The sequence below is a fragment of the Calidris pugnax genome, unplaced genomic scaffold (genome assembly GCF_001431845.1).
Source record: "Calidris pugnax isolate Ruff unplaced genomic scaffold, ASM143184v1 scaffold25, whole genome shotgun sequence".
NCBI lineage: Eukaryota > Metazoa > Chordata > Aves > Charadriiformes > Scolopacidae > Calidris > Calidris pugnax.
Genome location: NW_015090805.1, coordinates 2,612,778 through 2,638,834, shown reverse-complemented (window position 1 = coordinate 2,638,834; position 26,057 = coordinate 2,612,778). Strand labels below are relative to the sequence as shown.

The window sequence follows — 26,057 nt, the reverse complement described above, 5'->3', positions numbered from 1 at the left end:
CATAGTGCAGATCATTCATTGTTCTGACTCTATCTATATTCCAAGGAGATACACCAATTTCTACAATTCAAAAAAAATACCTACATTTATAGGTGATGGAGAAACTGTTAGTAGAAAAGCCAGCCTAGGACAAGCCCCAAATTTTGCAACTGGAGTGACAACAGAAAAGAGAACAGTATGTTCCCTCATTTTCTAACAGATTACTTATGATGAGGAAAATAAGCTTTCATGATGCTGAGAAATAATCACGCTATTTCAAGAGTCAATTTAAAGCTATCCACTAAGAAGAACAAGAGGCATCAGGTGTGGTTTCTTGTTGTGAAGGGATCTTTGACTGAACCTGTGACGGTCAATAATGACAAATGGCCAGGGGAAGATGAAATTCCCAAACGCATTACGAAGTCCTATCTGAGCAGAGTCTTGATGTATTGTAGCACTTGCCAGCCAACACATCTTCTTTTACTCTTTGGCAGCCCTCTGAAGGTTTGGGGTTTTTTTTGTGTATGTGTCAATAACACACAATTGCACTCATTTCAAAACCTGACTGCGAGGGCAGTGCTCTGTCAGGGCACCCGCAGCTCCAGCCTGTGTGCCACCACAGGGCTTCGTGTGGGGCTGCCCTGTGGTGTCCCTGGCTCCACAGGGCTTTCTGGATGCTTGAGGAGCACTGTTGGGATGTGTATGCTGCTCTTGGCTTTCCAGTACATGGAAGGGCAGGTCTGGCTAGGACCGTGGCACAGGGCAGTGTAGACAGCAAATAGCAGTTATCACACAGGGTGGGTGGCATGGGACGGCTGGGTGGCCCCCGCTGTGTGTATGGTCCAACATTTGGACATACCTATGGGCGCTGGAAGCGCGCTTTGAGGTGCTGTCCAGTGAGGGCAAGAGAGGTGACTGTTGCAGCCGGTGTGACATGTGAGAGTGGGCCAAGGAGGGTCTGTGTGCGTGGGTGTTGTGGATGGAGTGATGCACTTCACTCGCAGAGAGAAGCAGCAATACACTTATTGATATAAAACAGAGATTTAACAAAGTTTGATTGTAAATGTGACAGTTTTAACAAGATTCGATGGGAAGGCAGGCTTGGTTCTTTACTGCACAGAGGACAGGGTCAGACGGAACTGTCAGGGAGACCCTCCTTGCTGTCCAGTGAGGGCAAGAGAGAGGTGACAGTGGCAGCCCACGTGATGTGTAAGAGTGGGCCAAGGAGGGTCCGTGTGCGTGGGTGTTGTGGATCACTCGCAGAGAGAAGCAGCAATACCCTTATTGATATAAAACAGAGATTTAACAAAGTTTGATTGTAAATGTGACAGTTTTAACAAGATTCGATGGGAAGGCAGGCTTGGTTATTTACTGCACAGAGGACAGGGTCAGATGGAACTGTCAGGGAGACCCTCCTGCTGAATCACAAGGTTCAGAAAGGACCCCCTTCCTTTCTAAACTCCTTCTCAGAGAGGAGTCTAGGGGCAGCTGGATCCAGTCCTAGTCCCAGACTTGGTCAACAGTTTGTGTCTAAAGGATTACAGATATGCAATCAATCCTTTATATCACTTAGCTAAGATTTGAAAGTTTACCATGAATTAGTCACTTACCGAGGATGTGCCGCAGCAAGGAATCTCTGAATCTGGAGAAGTAACCTTGAGCTGCATACTTTCTCAAGAGGACATCCTGGCATGCAGCCTGCTGCCGTGCAGGAGAGCTCCAAGGGCTCTTGGGCTGCTCACTATTTATGGGGGGTAAAATGATTGGCTCATAGACATCTTTGCATATTGACCCCGCTACCAGCATTGATCAAGGTAGCCCTTGGCTACTGTGTTGTTATCTGTCTCCCCAAAACCATGCTGAGACGGACGGAGCCATCACGGCTAGATCCACCCATTGGGACCACCATGGGTGGTTCTCCAGGAGGTAAAGGTCATAGAATCATAGAATCATAGAATCGTTCAGGTTGGAAGTGACCCTTGGGATCATCGAGTCCAACCATCTACCCTACTCTACATAGTCCTCCCCTACACCATATCCCTCAGTACCGCATCTAAACGTCCCTTAAACACCTCCAGGGATGGTGACTCAACCACCTCCCTGGGCAGCCTATTCCAATGCCCGACCACTCTTTCTGTGAAAAATTCCTTCCTAATGTTTAGTCTAAAGCTACCCTGTTGGAGCTTGAAGCCCTTCCCTCTTGTTCTGTCGTTAAATACCTCTGAGAAGAGACCAGCACCAACCCCTCTACAGTGTCCTTTCAAGTAGTTGTAGAGAGTGATGAGGTCTCCCCTCAGCCTCCTCTTCCTCATACTAAACAGTCCTAGCTCCCTCAGCCGTTCCTCATATGATTTGTCTTCCAGGCCCTTCACTAGTTTCATTGCCCTCCTCTGCACTCGCTCCAGAACCTCGATATCTCTCTTGTATTGAGGTGCCCAGAACTGCCCAAGTGCAGAACCTGGCCCTTGCCCTTGTTGAAACTCATGCCATTGATACTGGCCTACCTATTCTCCTGGGAATCAACACTCCTGCTTAACTTGGTGTCATCTGCGAACTTGCTGATGATACACCCTATGTCCTTATCGAGATCATCAATAAACACGTTAAATAGAAATGGTCCTAACACTGAGCCCTGAGGCACACTACTTGTGACCGGCTGCCAGCTGGATTTGAATCCATTGAGCACCACTCTTTGGGACCTTCCAGTCAGCCAGTGCTTGATCCAGCAGATCGTATGCTCGTCCAGGCCGTGTGAAGCCAGTTTATCCACCAGATTTGTATGGGGGACAGTATCGAATGCTTTTCGAAAATCCAGGTGTACAATATCAACAGCCTTTCCCTTGTCCAATAATCTGGTTATCTTGTCATGAAAGGAGATATCAACAGCCTTTCCCTTGTCCAATAATCTGCTTATCTTGTCATAGGAGATCAGGTTGGTCTGGCAGGACCTGCCTTCCATAAACCCATGCTGACTAGGCCTGATCCCCTGGTTGCCCATCATGTGGGTTTTGATGGCATTCAAGATGACCTGCTCCATGACCTTCCCTGGTATTGAGGTTAGGCTGACAGGTCTACAGTTTCCTGGATCCTCCTTTTTGCCTTTCTTGTAGTAAATGATGGAAAGCGGTTTGGCGAGCACGTCTGCCAACTCTGTCAGCACTCACTAGCACCTACAAGGTGGTTGTGTGCTGGGGAGAGTCTGAGAGGCTATGCTGGCCTCTGTGGGTGTCAGCCAGCACCTCAGCGCAGGGTGCACCACCACGGGGTGGGGGGAGGCGGACGGGACACACACACCACACACAGCCTTCCCGCGGGCGAGGGGACGCGGCAGGCTGCTGGCCAGAGCGGGCCGATGCGAGGCGGCGGCCCGGGGATTGTGTGAGGGCTCGGCTCCTCAGGCCCGCACCTCCCTGCGGGATGGCGCCGAGTGCGGCAGGGGCGGCCGTTGAGGCGCGTGACGGCGCGCGGGTGAGGAGGGAGGGGGAGGAAGGGGGAGCCTGAAGCCGCGGCGGGACCTGCAGTGAGGAGTACCGCGGGGAGGGCGGTGAGGGGTGGGAGAAGCCATGAGGTGCCGCCGGTGCGGGGCAGCGAGGGCTGGCGAGCCGGGGGCCGGTGCGGCTGCGCCTCTCGCCGGCTCCGCGCCCGTACGGCCCGGCCCGGCGCTCCGCCGCTAACATCCCCGCTAGCTTGAGGCCGTGGTGCGGGCGAGCCGGGCTGAAGAGGGCGGGGAGGTGAAGGGAGCGCTTCTGTTGGGCTTCACGCTGCGGTGCTCCGGGGGAAGCATGTGCCCGGCGCTCAGGCGTGTGCTCCGGCTTCTCCTTCAGGGTGCCGCCGCCGCCGCCGTTAAGGGGCGCGGGCAGCTGGGGTTGGGGTGTCCCGCCGCTGGGCTTGGCGGGCTGGTGGCCTGGTGTGGAGCTAAGCCCCTCTAGTCCTGGTGGGTGGTGGAGCTGGGTAAGCCCCTAGCCCTCGGTTTCTGGGGATCTAGGGAAGCTGTAGCAAAGCATGAGGGACCACTTAATGACTGTGCAAGGCTGGGCCAGAGCAAATAGCGTGAGGGTATAATTGGATATCTTGGCTTCATGGCTGTCATGTGCCAACTTCAGAGTTGCTTGCTGAGGTCTAGCTAAGGGTGGGAACACACTGGTGTGCGTTGGGGCCAGCCTTTGCACCTCTGGCTGTTCCCTCCGGTGAGGTGCCTGTATTGCAAGGGGCTGACTTCCAGCCTTCGACATCAAGAAGTCTTTGTTCCTTGAAACACGTGTGGCTGTACGAAGCTCACTGTTTAAGAATCAGAGCACAGTGTGTTGTGCCATTGGTTATCTTTGTACGTGCTTAACAAACGATGGTGTAACCTCCCTTGACTAGACAGGAGAGATGGTCCTTCCCCCCCCCTCCTTCCCCCCCTCCTCTCCTGCTCCCGGCGCCGCCGCCACCTCGGCCCGGCGCGGAGCGGAGCGGCCATGGAGCCGGAGCGCGAGTGCCGGGTGCTCTCCATCCAGAGCCACGTCGTCCGCGGCTACGTGGGCAACAAGGCGGCCACCTTCCCCCTGCAGGTGAGATAGGGCGCGGGGCGTGAGCGCCGGCTCCCCCGCCGCTCGCCCCGCCGCTGTGCCTCCTTTGCGAGGCGGCGAGGGGGAGCCGGGCAAGGTGGTGTGACGGGCGGTAAGGACTGCCCGGCGGGCTCCGGCTCCCCGGGAGGACGGGCGGCTGCTGACAAGCGAGGGGGTAAGGTCGAGGGACGGCGGAGAGCAGCCCGCCCGGGGGGCTCTCAGGTGCCGGAGCGCGGGTAGCCGGCGGCAAGGAACCGTCCCGGGGCTCCGCGCAGCCCGGCGAGCCGGGGGCCGGTGCGGCTGCGCCTCTCGCCGGCTCCGCGCCCGTACGGCCCGGCCCGGCGCTCCGCCGCTAACATCCCCGCTAGCTTGAGGCCGTGGTGCGGGCGAGCCGGGCTGAAGAGGGCGGGGAGGTGAAGGGAGCGCTTCTGTTGGGCTTCACGCTGCGGTGCTCCGGGGGAAGCATGTGCCCGGCGCTCAGGCGTGTGCTCCGGCTTCTCCTTCAGGGTGCAGCCGCCGCCGCCGTTAAGGGGCGCGGGCAGCTGGGGTTGGGGTGTCCCGCCGCTGGGCTTGGCGGGCTGGTGGCCTGGTGTGGAGCTAAGCCCCTCTAGTCCTGGTGGGTGGTGGAGCTGGGTAAGCCCCTAGCCCTCGGTTTCTGGGGATCTAGGGAAGCTGTAGCAAAGCATGAGGGACCACTTAATGACTGTGCAAGGCTGGGCCAGAGCAAATAGCGTGAGGGTATAATTGGATATCTTGGCTTCATGGCTGTCATGTGCCAACTTCAGAGTTGCTTGCTGAGGTCTAGCTAAGGGTGGGAACACACTGGTGTGCGTTGGGGCCAGCCTTTGCACCTCTGGCTGTTCCCTCCGGTGAGGGGTCTGTATTGCAAGGGGCTGATTTGCAGCCTTCGACATCAAGAAGTCTTTGTTCCTTGAAACACGTGTGGCTGTACGAAGCTCACTGTTTAAGAATCAGAGCACAGTGTGTTGTGCCATTGGTTATCTTTGTACGTGCTTAACAAACGATGGTGTAACCTCCCTTGACTAGACAGGAGAGATGGTGTACTCTGATAAGTGATGCACTTGAGAGCAGCCCTGTGAGAAGCTAACATCGCACCCCCTTATCATCATCCACGTATAATGTAACCAAGCCTCTTGAAAATTAGTGTACAGTGAACGATGGATGTACTTATGAAATCCATGTATTGTGGGAAAATCTGTGTATGTGGGACGCGTGCCTGAAGGGTTGTCACAATCTGCAGGCCAACTGGTCCTCCTTTCTTAACAGAATGATCTCTAAATTGTGATTTCCCTTCTCTTCCCTTCGCTCCAATCCCCCTTTCCTCCCCACTCCATCTCTCCCAGTTATTTTTGTGGTAGGAGAAGTGCACACGGTAATACTTGTTCAGGAAATATCCAGTCTCTTAAAAAACTGTTGTCTTCATTTTAATTATTTTAATTAAGTGTCAGAGGTTCTATTTACTCATCTGTAACTCGACCTTTCCGTGGCATGTGAGCCTCCATATGGGTGTCTTATGTGACTTAGCAAATCGGTTCCTTGACTATAACACAATAAAATACTACTGTAGTTAAAAAGTCCTACTAATGTTGTAGCTGGCCTCTGTTTAGGAGGATATCGCAGTCATGCTGTGTAATGTTCCTCAGTGTATAGCATAACAAGTAGTTGCTGGGATGGGACAAAAAAAGATAGCTAGGGAACAACTGAAATCCTGTCACTACAGGCTGCACTTGAAAATCCTATATAGGCAGCACTTAATAAAGCTGTGCTTGCCAGAAAGTTATTTAAACCTTGGTTTTGCTAGAACATCAGATGTAGCAAGTTGCCACCAAGTGAAACTTTCCTCTTTTACGTTTTCTTGAAAGAAGGAAATGAAGTACAAACTGGAGTCTGTCTTTTTTTTTTTTTTTAGTTTTGTTTTATTTAAATAAAAATGAAACTTGATGCTAGTCTTGAGGATGGGCCTGAATCTGGCATGCTTATGTTATTTCCTGTTCTCTCTTTTACTTTTGTCTTCTGAACCAATAATGGTTAAATGAGGCTTCCTTCTGAGCTCATCAGTATTGAGATTGCAAAGCAAGATGTATGTAGATATGCATGTATGTGGGTGTGCATGTGAGGTCTGATGAGCTGAAATCCTGACAGAACAGTTCAGGAATCTGCATTTGGACAGCAGCATCCAAATAGAAAACCAGCCGTGGTTTCACCTGCCATTAGCGGACTTCTGCAAAACCATCAGTCATGTTTGAATCATCTTTGGTGTAGATCTGTGACATTATTTATTAGAAATAGCCAGTGTAGCACTGTGCACAGCAGAGAACTCCTTAGTGTCTTCTTTTAACCAGTTGGTTTTGCTTTGTCAGGCTTCCGTTACACTAAAAGCTAAAGTATTTTTAAAGTATTTTAGAAGTAGGTGTATGGAAAGACTTTCTCTATGAAGTATGTTGTCAACCCTTTCTATATAAAAAACACAGCAAAAGAGAGTTAAACCCTATATTAGACCAGTTATAATGACGTAAGTGATGTAGCTGAGTGAGAAATGTTAGAACCCTTTATACCACTTCAAATTAAAATACATTTGTTTCAGTTGTTTGAGATTCTAGATTAACTAATAGGTCTTAGAGGAAATGCACACCTGGATTTTCCCTGGTAGTAAAATGCTAGGAAGTGAACTGTTGTCAGCTATGCTTTGAATTCTGCCTTGTCAAGAGTTTAAATAGTTTTCACTTGCATGGTTTTACTGTCTCTTTAAAAGTTCTGAAGGTGGTTCTGAATTATTTTTAAAATAGTCACAAGTTGTTTCACAATGATGTACCCTGAGCAGCTTTTGGTATCAGGAAATGGTTTAGGATTGTCCAGCACTTAAGAGAGGAAGAGTGGTACGTTGTACGTTAATTTAGGGGATTACCACTGTCAGTTGGATAAATTGTTATAAAACACCAAAGAATGTTTCTCCTACTTGACTTAGGAGTTGTCATAGTTTTTATGTCATAAAAAAAAAAGGTATGTTTTCATCATGCCATTCAACATTACTTTTATCATATGTGTTTTCTTCCCTAAGGGGATCTCTTACTTGTTAATTTTAAATACGGTTTTAACTTACCTTTTCTGCCCCACCTTCTAGGTAGGTAGGAATGTGGTAATTAAGTAAGTACTGGCAAGCAGAAAGTTACAGTCCTCCTTAAACCATGGAGTGAATACACAGGGGCAAGCTCATTTCTGTTCTGCAGAGGTATTTAATTCTGACAATCAGGAAAATTTTGGTAGGCCGATGAACTTAAGACTCATATACGATACCCATAGTAATATCAGCTCTTGTGAATGAGCATTTTGGTCTGAATATTCAGTCCTTCGGGGCCTCTCTGAGTTTCCAAGAAAGAGGTTTGAAAGTGTACAGAAGGGACAGGAGAAAGTCCCAGCCTGTTTCACCTGGGCACTGAACATTAGCATTTGTTTCCCCCTGGACTAGATGATACTCCTGTCTACAAGCCAGAGACTGTTGGTCTTTGCTTATATATAGCTAACAATGAGATCCAGAGAGTTCTGTACTTTCTGTTCTTACCTTGTTTGACAATACTAATGGAACATGATTGTGATTTGTTTTGTTTTTCTCTGCTGTGATAGAATCTGAGAAAACCTTGGCTATTTTGAGTATTTAATTCTTGACTTCCTTTTATGTCTATTCTGAATTGTAGGACACCGCCATAAACAGCTTCTACAATACAGGATAAGATGCGCTTTTGAAATCTGTTGATTGATTTTTCTTTTTCCATCTTTTGCTGAATGGAAATAGTTGTCTGCTAAGGCATTAATAAGGGCAGATGATTCTCATTCTTCGACTATTCCTCAGAAATTCTCTTCTGCAAAAGAATTAATGTACATTTTTAGCTCCTTAATTGTAAAAAAGATGGGAAAACAACTTTGGTCAGCAGAGACGGTGATTTCTTTGGTGTTTAAGGGTAGTCTTGAACTGCATTGTTTGACCAAGAATATAATTTGCTTACGTATGCTGAGACCAAAACCAGCATCCACCTGTCTTTAATGTTTATCTGCTGCCCTAGCAAAAAAGTTTAAGGCTTTTTTTTTTCTTTCTTTAATTTGTTGAACAATGTAGTCTAACGGATTGTACAGAAAGATGAAGATATCTCTTATTTAAGGTGACTGCTTGTTCTGTTTTGCAAAAATCTTATTTCTATTGTGTTAATTATGAGTCAAAAGAAGGATAAATCAATCAAAAGTCTTTACAAAATAACAGTAAGAGATGTTCCTACTGGCTAGCTCTTATTTTTGTTACAGATCAAAGTCTGAAAAAGCCTAACCCTTAAACAAAAAATAAATACAAAGATAAAGGAATGTATTTGTTTTTTTGTAATATCCAAAGATTGTCCTAAACTACGTGTCTGAAAGAAGAATTGTGGTTCCAGATTCATACTTCAAATGAAGCTTGCGGAAGCATGATTTTCCTCCTTGCCTTTGTTTTTGTTCTTGTAAGAAAAACAAGGGAGAGATGAATTTAAAAAAGAACTTGGAAACCCTCTGGGAAGGCTTATTCATAGCTATGTTAAACCGCATTTTATTATTATGTGGATGTCAGTATATGTAGTTGCAAAAGTCTGGTGCATACCTTGTGCAAGGTGAGGCTCTGAAAAAGACTTCTAATCCAAAAGGTTGTAATGAGGTGGTTCCTTGGCAGTCTGGGTTTCTAGGAAAAGGCTTTACTAGAACTTTCCAGAAGTGCTTGTCTAAATTGACCTCCCTATGAAGAAAGAATGGCTTTGGCTCTCTAGGGTGTGAGAACTTTGAACGTCTGAAGAGATTGCAGGAGATGGACCTTTGACCTGTATGGTAAGCTGGAAGGGGAGTGGAACAAGACTGAGAGAGGACAAAAAAGTGGAACATTCCTCAAAAGAAAAAAAAAAAAAAAAACACCAAAAAAACCCTAGGATGCGTGTGTTTGTCACTCACTTCCTAACATTGCTTGAACACAGTCTAGACTGAGGCAAAGAACTGAGAAGAATACTGGGATCTCACTTCTGCTTAACAGTAGAAATGTTTGTGTAGCACTGTAAACCAAGAGATCCCAAATTTCTTTACAAACTTTTTACAGAAATCTTCTCAACTATTAATGCAAAATAATCAGTTTGAAAAATTAGGGTAATTTCAACCTGCCTAAAAGACATGCAGCTGGGAATGCTGATGTGCTATGGACTCTAAATGACAGAACTGAGCAGAGTCTTTAACGAACAGAGAGCGTGGCTGATTGAACTGTTATCATCTGAGGTTGAGTCTAAGAGTGAAACAGTAGTATCCATAATTGTTCCTATAAGTCACTTAATTGTGACAACCTGATAAATAAGCTTTTGTCATGAAAATACAAAAGTACCTTCATGAAAATACTGAGGGATGTTCCAACATCAACCGCATCCCAGCTTGATTGTATATTACAATTGAAAAGCTGAAAAAAGCATTTTAAGATGCATTAAAATTCATTTTGGTGTGTGTGTATGGGGCCAGTTGACTAGTTGGCATTTTAAACTTTTTAAAAAAATGATGATAAATATGTACAGTGAATATTATTATAATTTGCTAACTGCTAATGTACTATGAAAGTACACTGTGAAAATTTGAACTCTGCAGATGCATAGACTGATATTTGACGTAGTAGTGTTTGCTGTAGTGAAGAAATAGTAGCTTTTTTTTGACAGAAACGTAATCTTTTGATCTAACAACACAGCAAAGTGGAAAGATTAAGGAGGATTCTATTTAGTGTCTTCAAGTATGTGCAAATATTTGACTTCAAAGAAAACTGCCTTACCCTGATTCACCCACTTTCTTTGGGAAAAAAAAATAACCGAGTTGTCAAGAAATCTTATTAAAGGACTGGAAAACTTTGCCTAAAGGTGTATTTGCACTATTTGTGTGGAGTATATCATGTACTGAGAGACTCAGTAGCAAGTGTTTACTTGCTTAAGGCATTTTTTCATTAGGAAATGGCCTTATGTTCTATCTTTAAGTCTCAGATGTTTTTTATTTTTTGAATTCTTGCAGTTATGTCTTATTTCTGCTCCAAATGAAACAGTTGAGAGAATATTTTTTTCTGAATAAACAAAAAACAGATAGCAAAGTCAGTAGTGATCAGATTTCTGATAAAAAAAAATGAGCTTCAAGTAAAAGTTCATTTCATATATATAAAAATGTACTGCAATGTATTAAAAGTATAATTTGAAATAATAAAGCGAATCTTTAGTTGTATATATGAGGATGGTACAAAGGTGCACCTGAGAAAAATTGGTGACATACAAAGCTACTGATACTTTTCTAAAATCTCCCTTTTAGTAGAGCATTGTCTCTTACTTCTCTTTTTTTTTTCTATTTATATCCAAAGATGATGGTCACCTTTCCTTGGAGAGCATATGTAGTCATTTTAGATAGAGGATTCAACATTATCCATGGCTGACTGAACACATGCCAAGCAGGTATTTTTAGCCTCTTTTGGCTGAAAAGATGCAAGTGGAAGTTCCACTTCAGTTGCTTGTGTTGTGTGGAAAACAGGCTTGAGTTGCTGAAGCAAGGTTAATGTGAGGAGTCGGACATTAGTCCTGGTACATAAAATGTCCATTCTTTTGAAATTACTATGTGTAATAGAGTATACAGCCTTATAGTAATCTGCGGGGTTGGGGGAAGGGGGAATTGAAAAAAAAATAAATTGATGAGCATAAAATTTGAAACATGCCAAGCAGACCCATGTTGATTGATAATATGTGCTCCAACAGAATCCAGACTGGTTCATCATCTTGTGGCTTGGCAGCAGTGGGGTGACTTGTCATAGCAAAAAACCCATTACTGAACGGAAATTTGGCTATGGTGAGCTACCCGAATTTTTTCAAGCCTTTGTTCGAGACTTGTATTTGTTGGTGCTGATTCATCTGTGACACCTCTGAGCTGCAGTTCCCTTAATATCCCTTAACATCTGGAACAGTTACCCATGGAGCAGGAGAGAGAACTGCCATTCCAAAGCCTCTTATGTGACTCATTTAAAAAAAAAAAAAGGCAACCAAAAAAAAACCACCCGAAACAAAAAACCCCAAACCCAAACAAACCTCTTGTCACTTCACCTTCTGTCATCCTGTGTAAATTTTAAGCATATGGACTAGTTTGGGCTGAGTAGAAATCCTTCCATGGTGATTGAACTTTGCTGTCTTGGGAATGGAAAGCACCTCTTGCCAGAGGGATGTGTGGGATTGAGGAGGTGCTGGAGCACATACTGGAAAATGGTAAGTCTCTCCCCTGTGGCAAAGCAAAAGCCCGAGAGCTGCTTTCGGATCTGTAGATGCGGTTGTTTCTGAAAACAGAAGTAAATGGTTTTCCTGACCAGCAAAACCTTTCCAGTCTGGTCACGACAGTTCCCCTTCTCCCTACTGCGGACAGATCTGCTGGCTGCAGTAGCAAAGCCAGCTTGAGAAACTCTTGTTCCTTCTTAACCACCACCAGCTGGTTCTTCCACATGCACTATTTTGCTGTCCACTTCAACTCTTCAAGGAAGGTCATTTTGTGAGGCTGTGTGGTAAACTGCTCTGAGAAGCCATCCAGGCTATAAATAACTTGACAAAGAGGGAAAAGAAGAAAATGTTTATCTGGTGAGTCAGTTTCCTGATCCAGTTCCCTGCACAGCCCCACAGACAGCTCTTTTGGCATACCTGAGGTGCCAGAGCAGGAGCAAGCCCCAGGCTCCTGCACCTGGCATCAGCTGAAGGAAACATTCCTCAAAGTATGCTCTTATCTAAGACATGTGCTTGCTCTGAAGGAACTGGTGAGACATTTAACTGTTCCTCTAGAAGCTTCATTCTTTCCCTGCTGGGGCCTTGTTGTGATCTTTAGATAACGTAGCACCTCTACCAGGGAGTTGTTTCCTGTTCTGCTTTTACAAGCATCTGTTATCTTGCAATTTAACATCTCAAGCCTTAGTAGGAGAGTGGGATCCATTAGTAGCTTGCCGAAGTAGGCCAAATAAAGCATATATGATTGACAAAACAAATGTCTTGTAGGATAACTCTTCCTTAGATGTACATAGTGTGGTGCCACACCTTGCTAATAGGCTGGCAGTTAGAGAGCTAGCTTTCCAAAATATGAACAGCAGGATTAAAAATAAAATGAGTGTGTTGTGGGATTTCCCCACTCCCCCATTTCATTCACCAAAATAAACAAGATTAAGTCCATGCCTATTGGACCTATTGCTGCTGTGTGTCTGCCTCTCCTAATCACTGTTTGTAAACTTCCTCGTGTAGCACTGTGCATGATTCCAGTTGGCAAGAGTTTACAGTGACAAGTATGGTGTTTTTGTCAAATTACGCCCAAGTGTGGGAAGAAACAGCATGAAGATGATGAATCTGAAATTTGCGGTGAACCTGCAGATTTTATAACTCTTCAAATGAACGTATTTCGGATGGAGAAGTTGGAGAAGTTCATTAGTATGTGAAGTCACTCTTTCCCATCAGTAAACAGAGTCTCAGGGTGGGGGGGAGAATGGATTTCCTGGGTGGAAGGCAGTCAGACACCCAGTGTTTGTCCTTTTGTGAAAGTTGAGACCAGATGATGTTATTTCCTTGTCTTTCTTTACCTTAGCCCTTACAAGTTGGTAATCTTGCAGAGCCATCACTTGATCCCACCTCGGATGGAAGGAATGACCTTCTGCCCATTGGAAGGCTAATACAGCACCTATACCACTAGTCTTTTGACTCTGCAGTCAGGTCAATCCTGAACTGGTGTAATGCATGGAGTAATGGCAGGAAGCATTTCCATCTCGCAGGCACAAGAGGTTGTTTGTTTGTGTAGCCTATGAAAAAATGCTGATGATGGATATGACAAAGAATTTCTTAGTGCTGAACAAAGCAGTTTAGTGATTCTGTGAATTTTGATAAAGGCATGTATTTTATGCCATCTTAATATCTTGCATTGAATAGTTAGCAATGCATACCAGTCAGTCTGTCAGGATGGAAAGTAGAACTGAGTGATCTAGTGGTATTTGCTGTGAAGCATTCTTGTGTCTTTAAGGGGCGTCTTTAAGACGCTATTATCCTTAACTTGAATTTTGCCTGCTTATGTTTCAGATATGTACTTATATTGTGAGCCTTTTCAGAAAAATCTAGAAATAAACTATTTGAGAACAAATTCACTGCAGTCTCAGGCCGTTCTAGTCTTTTCTGTTCAGATGGTCATGATGTTACAGCTAGATCAGCCCATCTGTGAATTCTCAGTAAGTACCAATTTTGCTAGAGCACTTTGACAAAAATTGCAGTCTGCTCTCGCAGAAGAAAGAAGTGTTTGGTTTCTGCTCCAGTCTTTAGTATGTCCTCTGGGGTTTCCAGTGCTGAAATTAGCTTTAAATCCTGAAAATTGGTATGTAGTTGATCAGAGGTGAAAAGGAAGTGTCAAACAGGCATTAAGCTACCAGAGGTGATCGTCTTGTCCTGTTTCTTGCTGATGTTGTTTTGCTGATGTTTGCTGATGTTGCTAGTTGTTGTTGGACCCAAGAACTTGTGGCCATAGAGCAGCAATGAAGCATCAAATAAATGTGGCTGCAGCATATATAAAATATCCCAGATTCTTCCACGCCTAGCTTCCTCTCATGTATGTTCTTTTCTAACTGGAAAGCTAGGTTGGGAAGGAAAGAAAACTGTTTTAAGAGATGCATGGAGTCTGATTCGGGAGTACAAAAAGTTGATGTGAAAGGTAGGTTCAGGTAGGGAAAGGCATATGGTGATTTGTGGCTTTTTAGGTTTGTCTTGGTGTGCATTTTTTTTAGTGTGATGGTGAACAGTTTTAAACAAGTAACTTGTATATTCTTGATTTATCTTTTTGCGCGTGTATTGTTTGTATAGTCTTTGTATAGTGTATAGTAGGTTTTTTTGGTAGTTTTTTTTAAGGAGTATAAAGTTCTCTCAATTTTAACAAATTGAAGGAAACATTCCTCAAAGTATGCTCTTATCTAAGACATGTGCTTGCTCTGAAGGAACTGGTGAGACATTTAACTGTTCCTCTAGAAGCTTCATTCTTTCCCTGCTGGGGCCTTGTTGTGATCTTTAGATAACGTAGCACCTCTACCAGGGAGTTGTTTCCTGTTCTGCTTTTACAAGCATCTGTTATCTTGCAATTTAACATCTCAAGCCTTAGTAGGAGAGTGGGATCCATTAGTAGCTTGCCGAAGTAGGCCAAATAAAGCATATATGATTGACAAAACAAATGTCTTGTAGGATAACTCTTCCTTAGATGTACATAGTGTGGTGCCACACCTTGCTAATAGGCTGGCAGTTAGAGAGCTAGCTTTCCAAAATATGAACAGCAGGATTAAAAATAAAATGAGTGTGTTGTGGGATTTCCCCACTCCCCCATTTCATTCACCAAAATAAACAAGATTAAGTCCATGCCTATTGGACCTATTGCTGCTGTGTGTCTGCCTCTCCTAATCACTGTTTGTAAACTTCCTCGTGTAGCACTGTGCATGATTCCAGTTGGCAAGAGTTTACAGTGACAAGTATGGTGTTTTTGTCAAATTACGCCCAAGTGTGGGAAGAAACAGCATGAAGATGATGAATCTGAAATTTGCGGTGAACCTGCAGATTTTATAACTCTTCAAATGAACGTATTTCGGATGGAGAAGTTGGAGAAGTTCATTAGTATGTGAAGTCACTCTTTCCCATCAGTAAACAGAGTCTCAGGGTGGGGGGGAGAATGGATTTCCTGGGTGGAAGGCAGTCAGACACCCAGTGTTTGTCCTTTTGTGAAAGTTGAGACCAGATGATGTTATTTCCTTGTCTTTCTTTACCTTAGCCCTTACAAGTAATCTTGCAGAGCCATCACTTGATCCCACCTCGGATGGAAGGAATGACCTTCTGCCCATTGGAAGGCTAATACAGCACCTATACCACTAGTCTTTTGATTCTGCAGTCAGGTCAATCCTGAACTGGTGTAATGCATGGAGTAATGGCAGGAAGCATTTCCATCTCACAGGCACAAGAGGCTGTTTGTTTGAGTAGCCTATGAAAAAAATGCTGATGATGGATATGACAAAGGATTTCTTAGTGCTGAACAAAACAGTTTAGCGGGAATTTTGATAAAGGCATGTATTTTATGTCATCTTAATATCTTGCATTGAATAGTTAGCAATGCATACCAGTCAGTCTGTCAGGATGGAAAGTAGAACTGAGTGATCTAGTGGTATTTGCTGTGAAGCATTCTTGTGTCTTTAAGGGGCGTCTTTAAGACGCTATTATCCTTAACTTGAATTTTGCCTGCTTATGTTTCAGATATGTACTTATATTGTGAGCCTTTTCAGAAAAATCTAGAAATAAACTATTTGAGAACAAATTCACTGCAGTCTCAGGCCGTTCTAGTCTTTTCTGTTCAGAGATGGTCACGATGTTACAGCTAGATCAGCCCATCTGTGAATTCTCAGTAAGTACCAATTTTGCTAGAGCACTTTGACAAAAATTGCAGTCTGCTCTCGCAGAAGAAAGAAGTGTTTGGTTTCTGCTCCAGTCTTTAGTATGTCTTCTGGGGTCTCCAGTGCCGAAATTAGCTTTAAATCCTGAAAATTGGTATGTAGTTGATCAGAGGTGAAAAGGAAGTGTCAAACAGGCATTAAGCTACCAGAGGTGATCGTCTTGTCCTGTTTCTTGCTGATGTTGTTTTGCTGATGTTTGCTGATGTTATTGGTATGTAGTTGATCAGAGGTGAAAAGGGAGTGTCAAACAGGCATTAAGCTACCTGAGGTGATCGTCTTGTCCTGTTTTTTGCTGATGTGGGGCTAGTTGTTGTTGGACCCAAGAACTTGTGGCCATAGAGCAGCAATGAAGCATCAAATAAATGTGGCTGCAGCATATATAAAATATCCCAGATTCTTCCACGCCTAGCTTCTTCTCATGTATGTTCTTTTCTAACTGGAAAGCTAGGTTGGGAAGGAAAGAAAACTGTTTTAAGAGATGCATGGAGTCTGATTCGAGAGTACAAGAAGTTGACGTGAAAGGTAGGTTCAGGTAGGGAAAGGCATATGGTGATTTGTGGCTTTTTAGGTTTGTCTTGGTGTGCATTTTTTTTAGTGTGATGGTGAACAGTTTTAAACAAGTAACTTGTATATTCTTGATTTATCTTTTTGCGCGTGTATTGTTTGTATAGTCTTTGTATAGTGTATAGTAGGTTTTTTTGGTAGTTTTTTTTAAGGAGTATAAAGTTCTCTCAATTTTAACAAATGTTCTCTAAATTTTTAAAAAATAGCATTTGATAGTATTTTGTTATATCTGTTATACCCTTTCCTGCTTGTGTCTTTGTTACTAATGAAATAACTTTTTCTTTTTTTCCTCAAGGTCATCTGCTGTATTTTTTTATTGTCTCTTTTGTAATTGTCTATTTCTAGCCTCAGAATTTGAAGTGGCCTATTTGGTACCTGACTCCAGATTAATGAATCACGAACAGTATCTCCAGCATCCCTGTTCTGAAGTTTACTTGCCTTTGTATTTCTATCCTGGCACAATATCTCCCATATCTTAATGATTTTTCTTTGCAGTGCTTTGTCAAATGCTGCACCAAAATACAGCTATATTACACGTTACAGAGTTCTCATTATCTACTTGGTATGGTTTATTAAAAGACAGAGAAAAAAGAGATTGGGTTAGTCAATAGCAGTTTCAGTTCAGTTTATCAACCCACGCCAGCAATTATGCCTGCTTCACTAATTGCCAGGACATGCCTTTTCTTTTTCCCAAGTTCCTTTTCTCAAACTGAATTTGTGTTCTAATTTTCTACACCCAGTACAATATATAGGGTTTTTTTTTATTATTCAGTATCAAATGGAAGGAGATGCAATTAAGTGAAAGAGCTAGCACACCGTGAGATGTGCAAGCTGCAACTGTGAAATCCTTTCTTTTTGTCCCCCTCCAAATTAATTTGATTACAGAAGTTCAGCCTTTTTAAATACATTTCTGTTCCATGTCCAGAGGAATACAGTGGAACAATGATGTTCACTGGAACTATAGTAAGGGCTAGATAAGGTAGAATTCCAAACTGTCGTACATAAACATCAGTGCATAAAAGCAAACCACTTGTAATGCAATGGATACATAGAGTGTTTCGTGGCCTGATACAGAGACTTTCTTGTTGGAAAGTGCTGATGCCGTTGCTTAGCAAAAAAAAGAAAACCACCCAAATTCAAAAACTCAAATACTTTGTTTGACAGGGTAATTTTAACTGTGGCATTAAAGTTATTTCTGTTAATGACTTTCAATTATGCTATATGGTGATACTCTTAGACAAATACAGGTATTACTGGCTAATTCAGTTTGGATTATACACGTGCTCTGCTAAAATTCAGCAGTTTGGGGACTTACCACAAGATTTCTTGAAAATTCTTCATAAATTGTGTCTTTTTAAGTCTCTGTAACCCCCTTTGTATGTGTCTTTATGCTATAAAACATTGTCCTTTGACTGATGCATCTATCAGTGTTACATTGCCTCAAGAGTCATCTTCCTGTTGATGTAGGACCTACCACATGTGTGTCCCGTTAATAGCAATAAAGCCAGCTGTGGTCTAAATTTGGATGCGGAGGGAGGTCCTCTGGAAGAAAATGATCATATAGTGGGGCTCCTCAAGCCTCTGATTGGTTTTGTGTTGCTGTCACGTACTCCCAGATAAAGGGCCTCTGAAGTTAATCAGTGGGCCTTGTGCAGTCCTGAGCAGGGCAGCTGTTCTGCTTTCAGTACAAACATCATGGTTCTGGTGGGCTACGGTTAATACTTTTGAGATGCCCTCCCCTTGTGTGGGGCACCAGATACGCTCTGTTAGTATACCTCTCTGCTTTTAGTTTCCTTTTTTTGGCCCAGGTCCATTTATTCGAGCGTCTCATGCCAGCTCACCTTGGTGTTGAATTTCCTTATGTTAACGGTGTTTGTGGAGACAGAGAAGTAAGACTTTAATTAGGCAATTATTAACTATGTTAATTAAAAGTTCATAGTCACAGTTAAGATGTTTGTGTTGGGATAAACTTCATAGGTTCTTCAGCTTAGTAAAGATTGTGAGTGTGTGTTTATTTGCATTTTGTGTGTATATATTAAAGATACAGGATTTGCTCTTAAATATTAATTTCTGTCTTTTAAAATGCTACTGTGTGCTTTAAATGATATAAATCAAAGCACTTCTCTGTTACTTGGGAAGCTTGACTGGCTCTTGAAACTGAAGACTTTTTTTTTTTTTTCCCCTTTCTGGGGGCTTTTCACGTGCTTCCATTAACTTTTGAAAATTAAACGCTACACTTTGGTTTGAGTGTATTGGAAGGCTTCCATAAAAAGCCATTAATTTGTGGAGAAAAATAGAGGTTTTTTGAGTCTCTTGCAGTTGTTGCAGCAGCAGGTGGCATGGTCTGTGTTCTGGAAAACAACGTACAGGACCACACGTATTACGCAGTACTTACAGATCATGGCAGCACACAGAGTACATATAATGCAGTATAATTGATTCTGCACAGCATAAATTCCTGAAGCTGTACTTTGGCACCTGGGGAAGGAGCAGTGTCCTGTTCTTGGCTGTATTCTTTGTTTGTGAGGAACAGGACGTAGGCTTTTACGTCTGAGTTCAAGTGGTAGTAGTTTAAGCGCAATGCTTTGCAGAATAACGGTGTCCTGTCTTTGTCACTGTTTCCTGATAATATGGTTTCACATGAACATAACACTTGTCTGGTTCACAGGGCTCTATGAAGACTTTTATTTTGTATGCTTTAAGGAAGCAAATGTGCAGTGGTCAAAACAGCATTTATTTTTTACAACTTCTGTCGCTGAAATCTGTAGTACCGCTGTGTTTAAGGTATCAGGATGATAGATCGTGTTCTCCAGGTGCCTGACTTCTTTAAATGACAGCACAATGGTTACAAAGGGTTTGGAAATACGAAATGATCTGAAGGTCAGGCTATGATGATCTTGTGCTTAGAACTTGCATATCTTTATCAGGAGTGCAGCTAGCTGAGAAATCCTTCAGTAGCACTGACTGCTTGTTTTAACGAGGAGGATGAGTGCATATACTAAGAGGTATGATGGTAATATACTCTTTTAGAACTGGTTTAAAACAACATCCTAATATCTGTCACGGTTCCTTGTTTCTCAGGATCTCCACAAGGACATGTTTTCTCTGCAGAGACAATTGCTGTCAACTCGGGCAAGAGATTTTAGTGGAGTGTAGGTCAGAGTCTGAGCCAGCTTGCAATAAAGACAAGCCTGACCATCACTTCTAAGTGAAATCAGTGACATCTACCTGGGTTTCATGACTTCATGGATCATTCCTAGGCATCACAATGTAGTCATCAAGTAGGAAGGCAGCTGAAATTAGTGGTTGTTTCTGAAAATATACCTGCATATTGATCTTGCCCAGTAAAGGAAAATGAATCATTAGCACAGTTGAGTTTACACACCTGAACTCTTGATTTGGAATCCTGCACGTAATTCACCATACTGCCTTTTTAGGCTCCATCTGGATGATTTTGGTTCACTTGCCTAGTCTGTGTTAATCTTCTCACTATTCTTAATATTTACTGCTACTTTGCTCTAATTCATCAGTCTGTTACCATCCATTGGCACAACGCACCGGACATACCTGGCTTGGATGGTTTGTCATTTGAATATTAATTGAAACAGGGTCATTCTTTTTTCCATAAACTTTACTTGTAAAGCGAGTATCTTGCTACAAAACAACAGTTGGAAGTACAAGGAAGTTAAGTGTTATAATGCAATGCCACATCTATTTTGGGGAGAACTAGATGCATGAAAGTCAAATCCTCCTTTCAAAAGCAGAGTCTCAAATGTTCTCTTCTCCTGGTTAGCAAAATCTTATTCCTTCTTTCTTCTTAGTCAGTGCTTTTTTCCTGTAAAGAAACTGTTTCCCTTGGAGATAAACTCACTTTTTAGAGATGTGAAAGAATAAATTACATAGAGAGATTTTCATCTGTGGCACATTTGTAGCCCAGATCTGAATGTGAAACTCTAATTATGCATATAAGAAATCAGGTACCTTGTGTTCACAATAAGAGAATTTGTATGAATGATTGGCTGAGCTTGATTTGCAGCTTCATCCTCTGGTATTTTCCCTGGATTTGTGGTTTACAAACAGTTTGGTTTGTGGACTCGCTTGGGTAAATTGGTTTTGATGTGTTCTGGTACGGTAAAGCTAACATTTTCCAAAATTAAGAACTTTGAAGGAACTGAAGAGTTTGGATGGAGATTTCAGCATTGTTTTATGAAATATAGATAGCAACCTATGAACATGTATCAAGGGACATAAATACTACGGAAGAAACATATATGCACTTTACAAAGTCTGTTTTTATATACTCATTTTATTTTCTTCACACTGCCTTTTTTATTTTTCCTTACTCTGCCTTTCACCCATTTTTCCAGATTTTTCCTCTAACGTGAGCTGCAGTATTGCTTTGTGGTTTTAGTTTCAAACCTTAGAAGTAAATGCCACCAGAGGCATAAACACAATGCCCAAAGAGGGAAATGCATATTGACCATGTTGCAGAATAAAAAGATATTTTTAATTGAATTTCATTCTTGCAGAACTAGGTCATTGTTCTCAAAGGTTGTCTAAATTAAGTACAAACTCAAACATTCCAGCTAAATTGGTCCACTGATCGTTGAGCAGCAAAGGATATATTATCTTTACTGACAAAGCTGGCATGGTTAATACTGTAAACACACCGTATCACTGTTTTTTATCCTTATAACTGGAACTTTATTATGGGTAGCAAGTGTATTTTGTGTAATTTTACACATTGAGTTCTAAAATAGATAAACCTGAGATTTGTGTATGTAGCAGTATCATTGAATGACGGAGTGACTCAGGGTAGAAGAGGCCTCCAGAGGTCCCTGGTCCAGCCTCCTGCTCAAAGCTGGGTCAGCCCTAAATTCAGGCCAGGTAGCTCAGGGCTTTGTCCTCTTGGGTTTGGAAATCTCCAAGGACAGCGATTCCACAGCATCTCTCCCACCCCCCTCTAAACCTCTCTTTCTCTAAATATGTACACACACACACATATATATATATATGTAAAAATAAACAATGGCAATTGTTTATTTTCTTTGTTTCTAATGTTTAGTACCTAGGAAAGCAGTAAAACATAGTTCAGAAGTTCATGTAATTCAGGTTACATTTTTTCTTGCGCGCTTTGGAGATTTAAGATATTTCTCTTTTTTTTTTTTTTAAAGTGCAAGTGAAAAAAAGCATAGCTTCTTGAGTACTATAAAGCCTGTGATACTTTTGAAAATTTTTTTTTTCCCTGAAGAAGCATAGCAAAGCTGCAATACAGATTTTAAACAGAAGCAGTTCAGTAACAGCTTTTTGCATTTCTCTAAGCATTTCTCAGAGTAAATAAAATTATTAAATGAGAATTTATGTTAATATTTACTCTGAGGCAGAGCTAATCTTTGAAGTTACAGTTTTCCATCTCAAGTGGTGTTAACAATCAAATACCAAATAGGATTAGGAGATAAAATTGAGTGCTTTTATTTGTCTCCAGACCATTGGTACATAATGTAGATTACACAAATATAAAGCTTAGCGATCATTAAAACTGAGTTTGAGATGTCGCAGTTGCTTCAAAATTTTCCTGTGAATTTCTCTGTTGCCACACTCACAATTTTCCATAATGTGGAATGGTTTTTGTTCTCTTGTTTTATAGTCCCTCCCTTTACATAGCAGGCAGAACTCAGGTTGTCCTGTTGAAGGAAATGTATGTTTGTAATCTTTTATTTTTAACAAACTTTAACAAACTAGTTCTTTGTGGTGAAGAAGTAGCATGTTTCAGTATATGTATGATTGAAATGGTTTCTGGAAGGGGGAGGAAGAGAGACTGTAAATTCTAAACAAAGCTCTAATTCATGCGTTAACACAGTGGCAAAGTCCAAAAGATTGCATTTTTAGAGGTGAACCAGAACTGAGATCGAGCACTACATCACACCTATATAACCCAAGACGTTTTCTGTCTCTGTAGGTCTTTAGGTTGTTCTACTAGTAAAACAATTGGTATCATTTTTAAAATTTGAATCCTGAAGGAGATCCATTTTTTGGCCTCTTGTTTGTGGCTTGGTAACTGGATGTAAGTTTAAATTACTTCTGTGCTTTTTGGAAAACAAGGCTGTTGGTCCAGTTTTCCAAAAAAAACCCAACACCTTTAGAGGTTGTCCATGTATTTTGAAGCCAACACCTTTAGAGGTTGTCCATGTATTTTTAAGTCTCTTCCTCTCTCTTTTTTTTTTTTTTTTCCCTTGAGCACTTGTTAGTTCAAAAATGTGCATTTTAATAGTTCTATAGACTAAGTGCCTGCACAGGTGATGCACCTTCTCTTTGCAAGCCTGGATTAGTGCCTTCTGCACCGTGGGAAGAACTGCATGACATTTGTCCCTTTCCTTCAGTTATTTGTGAGGAAGAACTAAGCCAAATTTTATCTCGTGCATAATGTTGTCTCATACTAGCCATTCCTTCAAACACATTCTGCTCCAGTCTGTGTATTTTGATTTAATCTTCCAAGTGTTTTTCTGAAATGTGTCATTCAGACCTGCTAGCCGTGCCTTCCAGATACAAAACTCCTCCGTTTTCGATGTTTTGTGATTTTATTTTTAGAAATGTAACGGTTCTGCCTCCTTTGCATGAAGAGTCTCAAAAAATATGTTGGAATCACCAGTTTTCTTCTGAGACTTCAATTGCAGTAAATGTCACTGTATGATCTGATACAGGCAAGAAGAACATTGTTTGACACGCGCTTAGACTGGAGGCTGAGAGGTTTACGACTAATTCAGTTATCTTTTTCCTTTGAAGAGCGCTTAACATCTTTACCCAAACTGGCTGTGGGTTTAGGTTTGCCCAGGATTTGCAGTTCTGTGGGCAAATGATATTTATACAGAATGACAGCAGAGGGACAGTGTGGAGATCAGGAATTGTTCTCTACTGGAGGGCCTGTAAAAGACCAGATCATCCAAAGCAGGGGATAATGGTAACATAGGAGTTGTGTTGTCTCTGGGCTGGAGCACTGGACACTTGCAGAGTACCTGCTATAACCTGCATTTCTGAAATGAGAGGCAGGACTATCACCACAGGACCTTTTGTATAGGAGGCAGGGAAAGTAACACCAGGCTGTTTACAAACTGGTACGGAGAAGCAATAATTAAAGGATTCTTTCTTGGTAAGCTCAGTCCTTGCACTAATCAGATAGGATCTGAAGGCATTAGTTCTGACATAGGCAAAATCCAAGTGGAGTGAGTTCAGTTTATTTACACAGAGGTGGAAGGAAGACCTATATGTATGCACACACAGAAAAACAGAAGTTTTAACATCAAAAGTTGGGTTATTTTGCAAATATAGCGGACTGATATGCAAATAAATTCAGGAAGCAAAGGGAAAGGGGTCCAAAGGGAGTATAAGGTGAAACTCTCAGTATCTCAATAAAGACATTTCTCATATGGGTGGGCCTGGCAAAGTGCTACCTGTCTGTCTGTATGAAAAGAGTATATTTCTAATTAGGTAGTTAATTTTCACTTAAGATTTATTTAACCTCTGGTTTGGGTAGCAGTTTTTAATTCAGTTGAAAAAAACCACTTTCACAATCAGTGCTTCTAGTTAGCTCTGCCCAAGAAATTAAAAATATGGGTATATATATTAAAAAGATTTAACAAGACATCTTTTGAATACGGTTCTTCCTTAGTAAGGAGGGAAGGTATTGCCCATTATTCAGTGCATCAGAAAATGTTTCTGATATGTGTGATCCTGTAGATATGCAAGGTTACTAGTTCTGGCTTTTAATCATGGTTGAAGGAGGAAGATAACATTTCCTTATCCACTTTAAATGATCAAGTTGTCAATTTTGGTTTGTGTTCTTAATTTTAAGACAGTTTTCTCTGTAGCTGTGGAAGAGATGATTGCTGTCAAAAGTTGGTTTTAGCACTTTAGTATACACTGTTTTCAGGTCTTACTCTGGTGACTAAATTCCATGAGACTTTTCAATGCAGTCTGCCTTAGTGGCAAGCATGTATTGTCTGAACTTGACTTCAACGTTCTTTTTTATTATTTTAATACTTTATACTAAGCCTAGACTTCAACATCTGTAGCTCTCATTTCAAAGATAGTACTAATTATGTTTTCTAATTATACTTTGTTTTTTAAATGACATTTTATGTCTTTTAATTACTCTCTGTTTTGATAAGAATCTTTGTAAAAGGAAATTCCTTGACACAGAGGAACCGTGGCTTATTTGAGGGTTGAATCAGACCTAGAGAACTGTGTAATTAGGTGTGTTAGGTTACTGTCATGTTTATTGAAAACAAAACTTGAGGGCAAATTAGTGGCTGTGACAGAATAGACTGACACTGTTAAGTGATCGTTATGGAGTCCTTTAAAGGCTTTTTAGCCTGTTTGGCACCAACGAGGAAAGTGAGAATATCAGGCTCCCTTGCAGAATTTGAGCTGTCTGTGCCTTTTCCTCAACTATTCAAAAGCACTTTCTTTTTCTGTCTTTTCCAAGTGTCCTGCTAAGCTAACCTGACACCTAGCTGTCACCAAGAGAGTTGGCCTCCCTTGTATTTACAGAAGAGCTTGTTGGGAACTCAAATGATAGCTAGTGCTGGTGGAGAAGGGGTGCTCTTTCTGATGACCATCAGCTGGTACAGTGCTTGTCTGTGTTACAAAACAGCCCTTCCTACAAGCAGTTGTGTGCGCTCTTCTTCCCTAAGGCACTAACTGTAAGCCTGATTAGTTAGTCAGTGTGTTCTGTAGTGTCAGGTGTTAAAATAGTTGTAGAGATGGGAATCTAAATACTGCACGGAAATGCATTAATTCGTAAGAGTTGCCAAGATATTTGAAGGAAATCAGAACTTTTTAGGTCTGTTCATTGCAGGAAGGGGAATGAAATATGGGATGAGAGTCTGGTTAGAGGGAGCATTCTCATTTATTTCTTTGAAGAGTGTGTGCAAACATCAAGGTTAAGGCCATAACAGTATTGCCATGTTCTTAGCCCTTTAAATTCCCGGGTCTTCAAAATAAAATCCACCAAGGTGAGAGCAGAAGCTGAGGTTAATTTTAACTTGATCAGGCTGAGACAGCTCACCAGTCTGTCTGTCATTAACGTAAGATTATTTTGCTTTCTGGTTAGGAATGAACGGAAACCTTTAGTATATATTGAAAGAAGAGACCTGTCCTGTGAAGACCTGTGAGGACTCTGAGCTGTAAAATGACAGAAATGCAGCACCCGCTGGCAGAAAGAACTACCCATTGCAGCACGTACCTCCATCTTGTAACAGCCTGGGATTTGAAATAAGGGGCTTATCACTTAATGGCTTTCATGTGCGACAGAAAGTACGTGCACAGGGAAAACCTGCTGTCTGGCACCATATACCCAGAGATTTTTAATGTATTTGAAGGGGTTGCCTTTGTGACAAAAAGGGAGAGGGAGGCGTGCGTCTCAATGAAAAACGTGACTGGCAAAAGCT

At 42.1% G+C, this 26,057-nt stretch overlaps 1 protein-coding gene across 1 annotated transcript in view; it reads left to right on the top strand.

The window, feature by feature from the left end:
* The first annotated feature begins 4,387 nt into the window (after positions 1–4,387).
* PDXK (pyridoxal (pyridoxine, vitamin B6) kinase) overlaps positions 4,388–26,057 on the top strand; it is a 56,086-nt gene continuing 34,416 nt past the window's right edge. The window contains exon 1 of the mRNA XM_014938129.1: positions 4,388–4,532. Coding sequence (XP_014793615.1) covers positions 4,440–4,532 — 93 coding nt within the window. The 5' untranslated portion in view covers positions 4,388–4,439. The remainder of the gene's footprint in view (positions 4,533–26,057) is intronic.